The sequence below is a fragment of the Canis lupus genome, chromosome 20 (assembly GCF_048164855.1).
Source record: "Canis lupus baileyi chromosome 20, mCanLup2.hap1, whole genome shotgun sequence".
NCBI classification, from domain to species: domain Eukaryota; kingdom Metazoa; phylum Chordata; class Mammalia; order Carnivora; family Canidae; genus Canis; species Canis lupus.
The window spans coordinates 33,986,759-33,999,608 of NC_132857.1; the positions used below are offsets into that span (position 1 = coordinate 33,986,759).

General features: G+C 40.5%; 1 protein-coding gene across 25 annotated transcripts in view; it reads left to right on the top strand.

Annotated features, from left to right (window-relative positions):
• CLASP1 (cytoplasmic linker associated protein 1) overlaps positions 1-12,850 on the top strand; it is a 267,443-nt gene that overhangs the window by 153,488 nt on the left and 101,105 nt on the right. For all 25 annotated transcript variants that reach the window (XM_072788828.1, XM_072788829.1, XM_072788832.1 and 22 more), the window contains exons 14-18: positions 478-548; positions 3,804-3,863; positions 10,091-10,168; positions 11,946-12,113; positions 12,639-12,688. In XM_072788828.1, coding sequence (XP_072644929.1) covers positions 478-548; positions 3,804-3,863; positions 10,091-10,168; positions 11,946-12,113; positions 12,639-12,688 — 427 coding nt within the window. The remainder of the gene's footprint in view (positions 1-477; positions 549-3,803; positions 3,864-10,090; positions 10,169-11,945; positions 12,114-12,638; positions 12,689-12,850) is intronic.

Consider the following 12,850-nt stretch of genomic DNA (forward strand, 5'->3'; position numbering starts at 1 on the left):
TTTCCCCAGAGGCAACCCTTGAGACTGGGACTTGATGATGCTAAAATCTTTTCAGAATATTCCTGGTTATTGTGGGTCACTTAGTTGTATTATTTTTAGCCCCTACTATTTGCACCGCCTACTTGAAATATTAAATCCAAAGCCATTGTTGGACATTCCCATTGAAACAGTATAAAAACATTGGTCTTCAGATCCCTTTTGAACTCAATTAGATCCCCATTGCCAGATAGTTTAGACTTCCCACCAATGGTTTGTTAGATTTATTTATATATCATTGGGTGGTCTGTTGAGGCTCTGTAAATTTGTCATGGCCTTTGGCAATATCCAATGAAATTCTTTTTCCTTTTTAAGCTCTGTGAAGTTCTAATCTAAATACATATGTGCTTTAGGTGGCTTAATGAGGAAATGTGGTTGTCTTAGTTTTATTTTATTTTTGTATTTTCAAGTGTTCACCTCTGTTTTTGTTGTTCTCTGCAGCACACACACATCCCTAGGCTAATACCTGTCATAACAAGCAACTGTACCTCTAAGTCTGTTGCAGTTAGAAGGTAAATTTTTAAAGTTTCCTCGTTGTTTTTAAATTGTTAAAAATCAAAATAAATTCCAGAATTTGCGTCCATGGAAACAAATTCATGTTTGAAATGTTAGAATTATTTTAAATTATTGCAATAAAGGTCTTTGGTTTGAAGGACCTTGATCTAAATAGTCTGGAAAATAAATTTGGACAACCTCTATTAATTGTATGTGTGTGTGTGAGAGAGAGAACAAGAGAGAAAAGGAGAGAGAGAGAGAGAATGTGCATATGTATGTATGTGAGTTAATGGAAGGGAGTATACATTTTTTTCCAGATAGTCCTTCTAACCTAAATCATTGGTGTACTCCTTCTCTGAATGAAAGTGGTAACTGCATGCAAGAAAAAGAACATTATAAAAATTGATTACATCTATTTAATATTACTGTAGGTAGAAGGAGGTATATGTTGTTCCCTCTTCTGACAGTGATTTCTGGGATTTTAAATCCTGTCCAATATGTGCTTTTGCTGCACAATTGTGGGAGATGTATCCAGGAGATACCACCTGGTTAGTTAGCTAGGTCTTTGTTCCAGATCCGTGGCTGGTTTTGGGTCCGGATGAGCTGCCCTAGATCACAAGCGACAAATAAGGCTTCTTCTAGCTGGAATCTGTGGTTCTTGACTCTTGAGAGTATAATAAAACCTGTGGCATCTCTTGCCAAGAAAATGTAAATGTGCAGAATAGTTTTGTGTAGATTTTAAGGGGATTTATGGACTCTGTTGAAGCCTTTCAGTGGACCATAGTAGGAGTTTCATAGGGTAAATTAATGGCCAGCCTGAGCAGCAGCCTCTTGACTACATTCCTGGAGTTCATTGTCTGATCCTAGTCCAGTGAAAGAGCCCTTCACTCTAGGCTTGGATCCTGGCTTAAATTCACTGCCCATGATTTCCCTCCTTCCCTGGGATACCACATAGGTCTTGCCACATTTCCATGGGTAGGGGTGCCTGCTACAGGCCTAAGGTGGCCGCCTATCCATCTTGTCAACAGCTGTGTGGAAGTCCTAAAGGAGGAAAGGGGAATCATCTACCTTTATGAAGCCAAGAAGGAAGGAATTGACATCTTCCACTGAAGAAGTTTAATCTCTAACTGCATGGCCTCCTGTATTTCTCTGAGGAATGCAATCTACCCTTTACCCACAGTTCAGCTTTGCCTTCTAGAGTTCAGAGAGTGAATTCAGCAGGGGAGAGGATGTTAGTGAATTTCAGAACCCAGTAAACTGCAGGGTGAAGCATTACCTCTTCCCATTGACTAATAGTCTACCTATGAGTATTCTCGTTATTCCTGGGGCAGAGTTGTTCCATGGGCTCAGTCATTGGGGTAAAGTGGTTTGGCACTTCATGTAGCCCATTCACTGTGACAATAGAAACGTCATCCCCTTCACTGCTCTCTCAGTCACACGCTAGGATTGCTGTTCTTACATTAGAGTGTGTGCGTCAGTCAGAACCATGTGTCTTAAAAGTGCTGGAAGAAGTAATAGGGACATCCAGTCCCTCTGCCTTGAGAAAGGTAAAGAGAACTAAAGAGGTCAGTGTAACCCAGGCAGTGCACTTTCTGTGATGCACTCAGCCTGTACCTAGCTCTGCTTTGTAAAATTTGTAAGAAATGGACTGTACAGTCTCCCTGCCTCTGAGAAGTTTCTCGTTTAGATGGGGAGATTAAAAACGATAATGCAAAGCAGGGTAAGAGTGAGTTACAACACTGGTGTTGGGGACTTAGGAATTCAGAGAGCAGTGATTACAGGCAGCTAATATATTCCTACAATGCTTCATAGACAAATTGAAAAATTGAGTTGCATTTTGAGTGATGAATAGGAGTAGGTAAAGAAAAGAGACAAGTTCTAACCTGATGTGTTTAAATACTGATGTGTTAAACAATGCCAACATTGATACTGCTTCTTTCTTTGTATGTTAGTCTAAAAAGTGGAAAATAAAACCTAACTTACAGGTCATATTTTTGACTAAATAGATTGTTCTAACAGAGACTTAAGACCAAAATTAGCACCAAAGATAACTGTATTCACTAAGAGATATAAATTAAAAAAGAAAAAGAGACAAGAAAATCAGCCCAGGAAATGCCATGAGGAACAGGGAAGAAATAGAATAAACATGGCCTGGGTTAGAGCTTGGGTAGGGAGAGTGACAGAGAAGAGACCATGTGGGCGTGAGTCAGTGTGCGGTCAGTGAGGGAAAGTATGCTTCACAGCCAACACTCAGCACATACGTACACATGCACATAGGTTGCCAGCCGTAGGCCTGGGTCGAATAGCTCCTGTGTGCTTCTAAGAAGAGCCCCCTTGTATTCCTGGCACATGGGAACTGTTCCTTGTCTCGCTTGCTGGTTTATGTCTTGGCTACTATTGTTATCTGTAGCATCCAGGGTCGGGTTAGGGTTTATTAAAGATTTATTGAGTAATTAATTATGGATTATGAGATTTTGAATTGGGAGGATCATGGGAATGAAAGTCTGGTCACTAGAGAAAAATTACCCTCTGATTTGTTTCCTTGAATCAGTTCCTAAGACTATTAAGGTTTACTCCCAAAAAGATAAATACCCTGGACTTCAGAAAAGTTCTAGAGAGGTAGAACCCAAAGTGGTGATGTTATCCAAAAGAGATGAGACCAGAATTATTTTGGTGCACAAATCAGACCAAGAAAGATGACAAAAGTGAAAAGTCCCAACAAGAAAGGATGTTGAAAGATTAAAGAGAGGAAAATAGATGAGTAGTTAGAGAAAAATCTATTTTAAGCACTACCTGAGCCCTTCTTAGGAAAATTTGGAAAGCCCTTTTTTAGGCCATTTTTAAACTGTTTTTCATAAGGCAATCTGTGAAATTAGTGCAAAGACTAATTCCCTGGTTCTGTAATAACGTATGCTGATCTTTTTTGCTCATGTACCTCCTTTATTAACGTATTATCTGAGGTGGTATAAAAACAAATGACAGTGATAGGCCATTTCAGTAATGTTGCCAGGAGGCTTCAGTTTCTGATTTGAGGGAGACTTTTGTATCTTGTCTCCTATGTGTCTGTAATTATTATTTCCGATCACCATAGATGCTTACTTTTACTTGGTTGGGTTTTCAGTTAATGCTGATTCTATCTTAATTTCCATTTTTTGCATCTTCATGATTAGAATAAACTTACCAGTTCTGAAAAGTAGCGTGGGAAGAAAAAAAGCTTTTATTTTCACTAACATAAAAATGAGTTAACGTATTTCTTTCTTTACATTTTTTAGGCGCTGTTTTGAATTTTTAGATTTACTTTTACAAGAGTGGCAGACACATTCACTGGAACGGTAAGCATTTGATTTGCAGGGTTTTTCCCACTGAATTGAATCTTGACATTTAATGCCTTGACAAGTGGTCCAACCTCCTAAAAAGGATCGAAAGAATCTTAAGCATTTGTAGGACTGTGTCTATTATTTATACTGTTTCGAGGCACATAATATTGGCAGAAACTTTTAGTGAATTTCATCGATTACAGTTTTAGTGTGCCTAGAGATAACGGACACGTGCAGCATGCCGACTACAAAGCCACAATTAACTTTTTTTTGAAATTTTAAAAAATTCCATTATAAGTAACATACCATGTTATATTAGTGTCAGCTATACAACATAATGATTCAGTAATTCTGTACATTAGTCAGTGCTCATCATAAGTGAATTCTTAACCGCCTTCACTTATTTCACCCATCTCCCTCACCTTCCCTCTAGTAACCATTAGTTTTTTCTATCTAGTTAAGAATCTGTTTTTTAGTTTGTCTTTTTCTTTGTTTTGTTTCTTAAATTCCACATACGAGTGAAATCATATGGTATTTATCTTTCTGTGACTAATTTCACTTAGCGTTATACTCCTCTCTAGATCCATCCATGTTATTGCAAAATATTCCATTATGTTTATATATCACATCATCTTTATCCATTCATCTGTCGATGGACACTTGCATTCCTTTCATAATTTGGCTATATTAAGTAATGCAGCAATAAATATAGGGATGCATATATCTTTTTGAATTAGTATTTTTATAATTTTTGGGTAAATACCCAGTAGTGGAATTATTGGATCATATTATATTTCTTTTTTTAACTTTTTTTTTTTTTTTAATTTTTATTTATTTATGATAGTCACAGAGAGAGAGAGAGAGGCAGAGACACAGGCAGAGGGAGAAGCAGGCTCCATGCACCGGGAGCCTGACGTGGGATTCGATCCCGGGTCTCCAGGATCGCGCCCTGGGCCAAAGGCAGGCGCTAAACCGCTGCACCACCCAGGGATCCCTTTTTTTAACTTTTTGAGGAACCTCCATACTGTTTTCCACAGTGGCTGCCCCCGTTTGCATTCTCACTAACAGTGCAAGAGGGTTCCTATTTCTCCACATCCTCACCAACACCTGTTATTTCTTGGTTTTTGATTTTAGCCATTCTGACAGGTGTGAGGTGGTACCTCATTGTGGTTTTGATTTGCATTTCCCTGATGATGAGTGATGTTGAGTTTCTTTTCATGTGCCTCTTGGCCATCTAGATGTCTTCATTGGAGAAATGTCTATTCATATCTTCTGTCCATTTTTTTAATTGAATTATTTATTTTTGGGGGTATTGAGCTATATTAGGACTTTATATATTTTAAATACTAAGCTTTTATTGAATATGTCGTTTGTAAATATTGTCTTCCATTCAGTAGATTGTCTTTTAGTTTTTTGACAGTTTCCTTTGCTGTGCAGAAGCTTTGTATTTTGATATAGCCCCAATAGTTGATTTTTGCTTTTGTTTCCCTTGCCTCAAGAGACATCTAGAAATATGTGGTTATTGCCAGTGTCAGAGAAATTACTGCCTGTGCTCCACTACCATTTTTATGGTTTCAGGTCTCCTGTTTAGATCCTAAGTCCATTTTTTTTTTCTTTTTTTAGAGAGTGGGAGATGGGGGAGAGAAAGAATCTTAAGTAGGCTCCATATTCCATGTGGATCCTGACTTGGGGCTTGATCACACAACCCTGAGGTCTTGACCTGAGCCAAAAATCAAGAGTTGAACACTTAAGTCACCCAGGCACCCCACTTCTTAATCCGTTTTGAGTTTATTTTTGTGTACAGTGTAAGAAAGTAGTCCAGTTTCATTCTTTGGCATGTAGCTGACCAGTTTTCCCAGCGCCATTTGTTAAAGAGACTGTCTTTTTCCCATTGCATGTTCTTGCTTCTTTTGTCAAAGATTAATTCACCATGTGATCATGGAATTATTTCTGGGCTCTCTGTTCTGTTCCATTGATTCATGTGATTATTTTAGTGTTGATACCATGCTGCTTTGAATATTACAGCTTTATAGTATATCTTGAAATCTGGAATTGTGATATCTCTAGTTTTGTTCTTCTTTTTCAAGATTACTTTGCCTACTTGGGGACTTTTATGATTCTATACAAATTTTAAGATTATTTGTTCTAGTCCTGTGAAGAATGCTGTTGGTATTTTGATAGGGATTGCATTAAGTCTGGAGATTGCTTTGGGTAGTATAGACATTTTAACAATATTTGTTCTAATCCATGAGCGTGGAATACCTTTCCATTTGCTTCTGTCATTTTCAATTTCTTTCATCATTGTTAAATAGTTTTCAGAGTATAGGTCTTTCACTTCCTTAGTTAAGTTTATTCCTAGGTATTTTATTCTTTTTGATGCAGTTGTAAATGGGATTATTTACTTTATTTCTCTTTCTGCTGCTTCATTATTAGTGTATAGGAATGTAATAGATTTCTGTATATTAATTTTATATCCTGTGACCTTATCAAATCCATTTATTCTAGTAGTTTTGTTTTTCTCTTGCTATTTTTAAAATTCTCTCTTTTATCACTGTGTTTTGCTATTTTAATTACTGTGTCTTGGTGTGCATGTCCTTGTGTTGTTTTTGCTGGGGGCTCTCAGTGCCTCCTGGATCTGGATTTCTGTTTTCTTCGCCAGATTTGAGAATTTTTCAGCTGTTAGTTCTTCAAATGAATTTTTTGGCCCCTTATCTCTTGTCTCTTCTGGGATTCCCTATAATGCAAATGTTTACCACGCTTGATGATGTTGCTGAGTTCCATAAGTCTGTTTTCATTTTTTATTATTTTTTTTCCTCTCTCCTATTCAGCTTAATTGCTTCCCACTATTCTTTTCCAGTTGCTGAGCCAATCTTGTGCTTCCTCTAGTCTGTTTATTCCGTCTATTGTATTTTTAATTTCACTTACTGAGTTCTTCATCTCTGATTGGTTCTTTTTTGCTTTCTAAGTCCAGTGAGTATCTTTATGGTCATTATTTTAAATTCCCTATCAGGCATATTACTTATCTCCATTTTGTTTAGGTCTCTTGCTATGATTTTGACCTGATCTTGCACTGGGGAAATACTCCTCTTTCTCCTCATTTTGTCTAACTCTATGTTTATTTCTGTATGTTAGGAAAAGTCAGCTATGTCTTCTGCTCTTGAAAGCAGTGGCCTTATGAAAAAGAGGTCCTATAGTTCCCTGTAGTGCAGTGTCCCCTGTTCACCAGAACCTGGTGCTTCAGGGGTATCTCTGCATGTTGCATATACCCTGCTGTTGTGGCTGAGCCACTTTTTCTTTCAGTCCAGTCATCTGCAGTGGCTCTCTGCATGTTGTGGGCAGCATTCGATTCTTGTATTTTTAGTGGGCCAGTTGGGACTGACCTGGGCATGTGTCACATCAGACTAGGAATTTGACAGAGATGCAGTAGTACCAGACTGCTGGGCACTTCCCTTGTTTTGTTCCCTGAGAAGCTTTTATTGGTGGGTGATGCCTACAGTTAGAGTGGCTCTCTGACTCCAGCCCACTGCTGGAACCAAGAGTCTGACTGGTGTGTGGTTGTCTTCTGCTCTCCTCAGGGCAGGAGTCAGTTTGCAGAGGTGCCAATCCCTATCAGGCTGCTTGCACCCTGCCAAGCTTGTGGCACTGCTTTGGATGGGCTTCAGCCAAGGATGTGTTGGATGGGGCAGGACCCAGGAGAACGCTGCCGTAGGTGGCGTTCAACTATTGGGACTATATCAAAACTTGTTAGCAATGTTTTATGTGGATCTGCTCGGGGGGGAGAACTGGAACCAGGGCCTGGCTGGAGGGGATGTGTCCACAGGAGAAGCCAGGCATACTGTTAGCAAGCTAGATGGAAAGTATTGGCACTGAACTTGTTTCTGTAGGTGTCTGTGTGTCTGGGCAGGGAGATGGTATCCACCAGCTCCTTTGTTCCTGGAGAAGTCTCTCCAGGATTCCTGCCCCTTCTACTCATGCTCTGAAATCAGTGAAGAAAGCTCCTTCGTGTATACCACAGGTGTTTTTGGAAGTGCTGCTTTATTGCTGTATCTCCCGGGGGCTGTTTGTTGTGTTCTCTAAGGGTGGGGATTCAGTTTTAAAGTTCCAGGTGTTAAAGTCCCACTGATTCTAAGAACTCATGAAATTACGCCCCTCTGGTTTTCATGTGGGTTCCCTGTGCTGAGGTGCTTGGTATGAAGGTTTGGTCCTCTCCCCTCTGTGTGTTCCCAATGTCCTCCCTTTTGTAGAAAGCTCATGGGCTCATCTAGCTCCTGACCACATCTGTGCCCTTCCTTCCTTCTTCATTGTGGCCTCCTCTCTAGACTTAGCTGTGCAGAGTCCAGTCTGCCAATCTTCAAGTGGTGTTCTCGGCTATTTACACTGATGTGGGTGATACCTAGTTATACCTGTGGGAGGGGGTGAGTTTAGGGTCCTCTTCCTCTGCCACCTGTCCTGGAAGTACACCACAATGAACTCCCCTTGACTCTCCTTTTTTTTTTTTTTTTTTTTTTAAGTATATATTTTTTTTAATTTTTATTCATTTATGATAGTCACAGAGAGAAAGAGAGAGAGGCAGAGACACAGGCAGAGGGAGAAGCAGGCTCCATGCACCAGGAGCCCGACGTGGGATTCGATCCCGGGTCTCCAGGATCGCGCCCTGGGCCAAAGGCAGGCGCCAAACCGCTGCGCCACCCAGGGATCCCGACTCTCCTTTTTTAAATTGAAGTTCGATTTACCAACATATAGTATAATACCCAGTACTCATCCCATCAAGTGCCCTCCTCAGTGCCTGTCACCCAGTTACCCCATCCCTCCACACCCTCCTCCCCTTCTTCAACCCTTTGTTCATTTCCCAGAGTTAGGCTCATTGTACTGCCTGACATCCCTGTCAGTTCCAACTAGGAAAAGGTTTCAAGTTGCTCTTGGTAGGCCGGGATTAACTCTTAGATCCTTCGAGGAGTTTTGCTCATCTCAGAGTTTTCTTTTTGATCCCCCTGTATCAGAAAGTTAGCATTTTTCTTTTTATTCAGGTTGGTGTTGGTATGTTTCACATCATCATGATAAAAGGTAGGATTATGGCAGCATGCTTGCAAAAGCACATCTATTAATTTTGATATTCATTCGTTGCCATTTTTAGTTCCTTTGAATTTGAGATGCTTGTTATTTGTGAGTTAAATTTGGAGAGAATAGATGATCCTGTTGTGCCACCCAGTTTTTATTGTTACGTATTGTGAGGAACTTCACAGCATCCTAATCATTTTATTAGTAGAATTCTAATGAAGTGCTTCTGGGAGTCCTGTTCATACTGCAGGGGTTGGAGAGGACACAAAGCTCTGCCTCTCAGGGTAAAATTTCATCTGCAAAACCTTGAATCTAGAAGAGAGTCATGCATTCTTTCGTCTCGGATATTGTACCCTCTCTATTTGTGATAGTTTTGGAATTTAGAGGTGTAAAATGGAGTGGGAGATTTAACGTGAAGATACGTGTGTGAAGAACTGAGATGTCGCCTTGTGTGTATTCATTCATTCCTTTCTTTGTTCAGCATCCCATCTACCACTTGGCAGGTACTTGCTAAACAGGAAGGAATGAGGCAAAGACTGAAGGGGCCATAAAATTAGTGACTACTCTGTTCTGGGAGACTCATTGCATCCTTATTTCTTTTCTTAAAAATCTGTTAAGTATTCAAAGAGATACTTTTAATAATTTCTTCTCAGCTAGGGCAGAACATAACTAAAGAGAATACATACCTGTTGATAAAATTGTGACACGATTTTATAAATTTGTTCACGTTACATAGTGGAACTTGAATAAAAACATTATGTTTAATTACAGAAATGTGATTCAGGTAGCTGTTTCAGTATTCTGATGATTATTACCTCATAATTTTCATAGAAACTAGTGCTAGCCATGGAAAAAGTAGGGTCTTGTTTTTTGGGTTCCTAAAAGGTTGAACTAAATAAGGATGATGTGAGAAGAATCAGCCATTATTTTAAAAACTCAGGGTACTTAGGTGGGGGTAGCTGATGGAGGGTAGGGGGTGGGTCAGGACCGAGGTAGAAGTTAGGAGAATAGCACAGGGGGTATAAGGGAGTGCTCTGATTTCTCAGCTGTGTGTTGGTTGACTCACTGGACACAAAGGCTCTGGATTCCATGATGCTATTTTGAAGTTCTCACACCTGTTTTCATCCGCAGAAAACACCACATGTTAATAATGATTGTTACTGCTTTCTTTTCTGAATTCCTAGACATATATCAGTATTAGCCGAAACAATAAAGAAGGGAATACATGATGCAGATTCCGAAGCAAGGATAGAAGCCAGAAAGTAAGTGTTTATTGTACACCACTTGTTTTTCATGCACTGTTTTTAAATTTCAGGCATGTTGTTTAGATTGCCTTATTAAAAACTCATTAAGTTATACGAACATGTTTCATTAATTGTGACTTTGAAAACATGACCTCAAAAGGCCAGGTCTTGTTATTTCTTTATTTTTCTGTTGAGATTTCTTTATTTTTCTGCTGAGAAGATTGTTCAGGTGCCCAGGCCTAAAGAACTGATTGATAGCATTTGAATGTAAATAGGACTAAAGTCTACAGCAGAATGTTCATTTTTAAATTTATGAGAAATTATTACATGAATCAGAAAAGCGCTTGTATGTACACTCAGTGCATTTTCTTACTCATTAGGCTTTGTTAAAAGCCAGGTCATAATCCAAAGGTTTGATTCCCTGTGAAAAATCACAGTCCCAGGGATCCTTCCCATGTGATGACATCGCTGCCAGCTTTAGGTGTGAAGAAGTGTGAATGTGGTGAGGGGCAGATGAGTTGATGTGCTGCTGGCAATTACCACAGTGGTAACTTGCAGGTGCCACCCCACGTTTGTGGCAGTTTTGCCGTTAGGGCTGCTCATGCTCCAGTCACATAGCTGTGACCATGCATTCCATGCCTCCTGAAGAATAATTTTGTCATCGTGACTGTAAATACCAGGAGTCAAAGATGCTGAGACTTATTCTGTCTTGGGCAACGTGTAGATAAGCGCTATGAATTTGGCACCTGTAGTGGTTTTTCCTGTGCTTTCATAGCGACCAGCTCTTCTACTTGACACAAGTAGCCTCTCTTCCTACTCACCTGGACTATTCCTGTTTTACTTAGCTGCACTGATACCTTCTGATCAAGTCCCTGTTGCTCTTGGACTGCGATCTCGGTTAAATTCTATTCCCCTGGTTTCTGAGGTTTTCAGAGGACCTCATCGAAGCACTGAAGTGGTTACCACAGTCCCAGCTTGGGTAGTTCCTACCAAAATAAGTGACATAGCTGATAGTTGCTCACAACTCTTAGGAATGGATTCGTTAGTCATGTGCTTAAGCTGTTTTTATCCTTATATGTATTCTCCTGCTTCCCCATTTTTTCTGGTTCTTTAGTCGTGCTGCAAACAGGTTTCAAGTAGCTCGGAACCTCTTTGTGCCTCTGTTGTATATGTTATCTAAGGCAACTGTAAATACTTCAAATCGATGAGTGTCAAATCGCTTTTATAAAAGCTGCCACTGATGAGTCCCCTTCCATGTTCTGAGTCTACTTTTAGGTGTTTTAGTTCCCTCGTCCCGAAGGCTCCCCAGTCTCGTAAGTTCAGCCCTTTCATTTCCATTTTTTTAATTAATTAATTAATTATTTATTTATTTATTTTTAAAAGATTTTGTTTTTATTTATTTATGAGAGACACAGAGAGAGAGAGAGGCAGAGACTCAGGCAGAGGAAGAAGCAGGCTCCATGCAGGGAGCTCTGATCCCAGAGCTCTTGGATCACACCCTGAGCCAAAGGCAGATGTTCAGCCGCTGAGCCACCCAGGCGTCCCTCATTTCCATTTTATAAGTGAGACTGGGATACAGAGATGTCTGGTAGCTTGCCCAGTGTCAGAAAAGCCAGAAAGTTGTGTGCTGAGGATCTCTCCCAGGCCTCCTTAGACCCTCTCTCCCTTACCCTGTCCTGTTCCTAGTGGCAGTAAGCTGAGGGTTGCAGTCCTTGACTGTTCTGTGGTGGGCCGCAGAGCTCTGTGAGCCCCCCGTGCAGTCCTGGCTATACGACAAGCTTTGTGTCTCCCCTAGGTGCTACTGGGGTTTTCACAGTCACTTCAGCAGAGAAGCAGAGCACTTGTACCACACCCTCGAGTCATCCTACCAGAAAGCCCTACAGTCCCACCTAAAGAACTCGGACAGCATTGTGTCGCTGCCGCAGTCTGACCGCTCATCCTCGAGTTCTCAGGAGAGTCTGAAGTAAGCACTTCAGCTGTGATTTTCATTCGTGTGAGATTTTATGTTGGGAGTTTGCTATATGAGAACACAATCCCAGCTGGTTTTTTTTGGTTTATGGGCCTGTTTTAATCCCTTCTTACTTCAGATGGGGGCAGATCTCACCTGCTGCTAGGTGAGATACAGGGGGGAATGGTAAGGAATAGATGGCCTCGGTTTCTGAGAAAGTAAGTTGACTTAGAGACAGGTCTGGAGAGGGGGAAGGTGTTAGGAACTTGGACATAAATGTATTGTCTTCACTCTTGATTTCTAACTTCTGCCTTGAGTTATGACTTCTTCTTTGTACATTTGGAAGATAGGCCAATACATAATCCTAAAGCTTAGTCTGGAATCAAGGATTTGTAAGATTGTGGTCTTAGTTACCGGATACATTCTGAAAACTCTGAAATAAGTTCATCATCATCCTAGTTTCCTCTTGTAGACTGTACTGGTGTGAATGCAGATGAAGTGCATGTTTGATTATAATAAACACAATACTTTTATTTTCAGCCGGCCACTCTCTGCCAAAAGAAGTCCTACTGGAAGTACCACCTCTAGAGGTAAGACTGGCTGCTGTGGTGAAGGCAGTCTTGGGGAGGCCTCTGTTTCTGTGCTGCTCCCAGGGGCTGCTAAGTTGCTAGAAGCTGTTGACCTACTTTCAGCCCCCCCCTCCCCTCCCTCAGGTTTGCAGAACATGCTGCTCTGGGTGCTGCAGCTGTGCC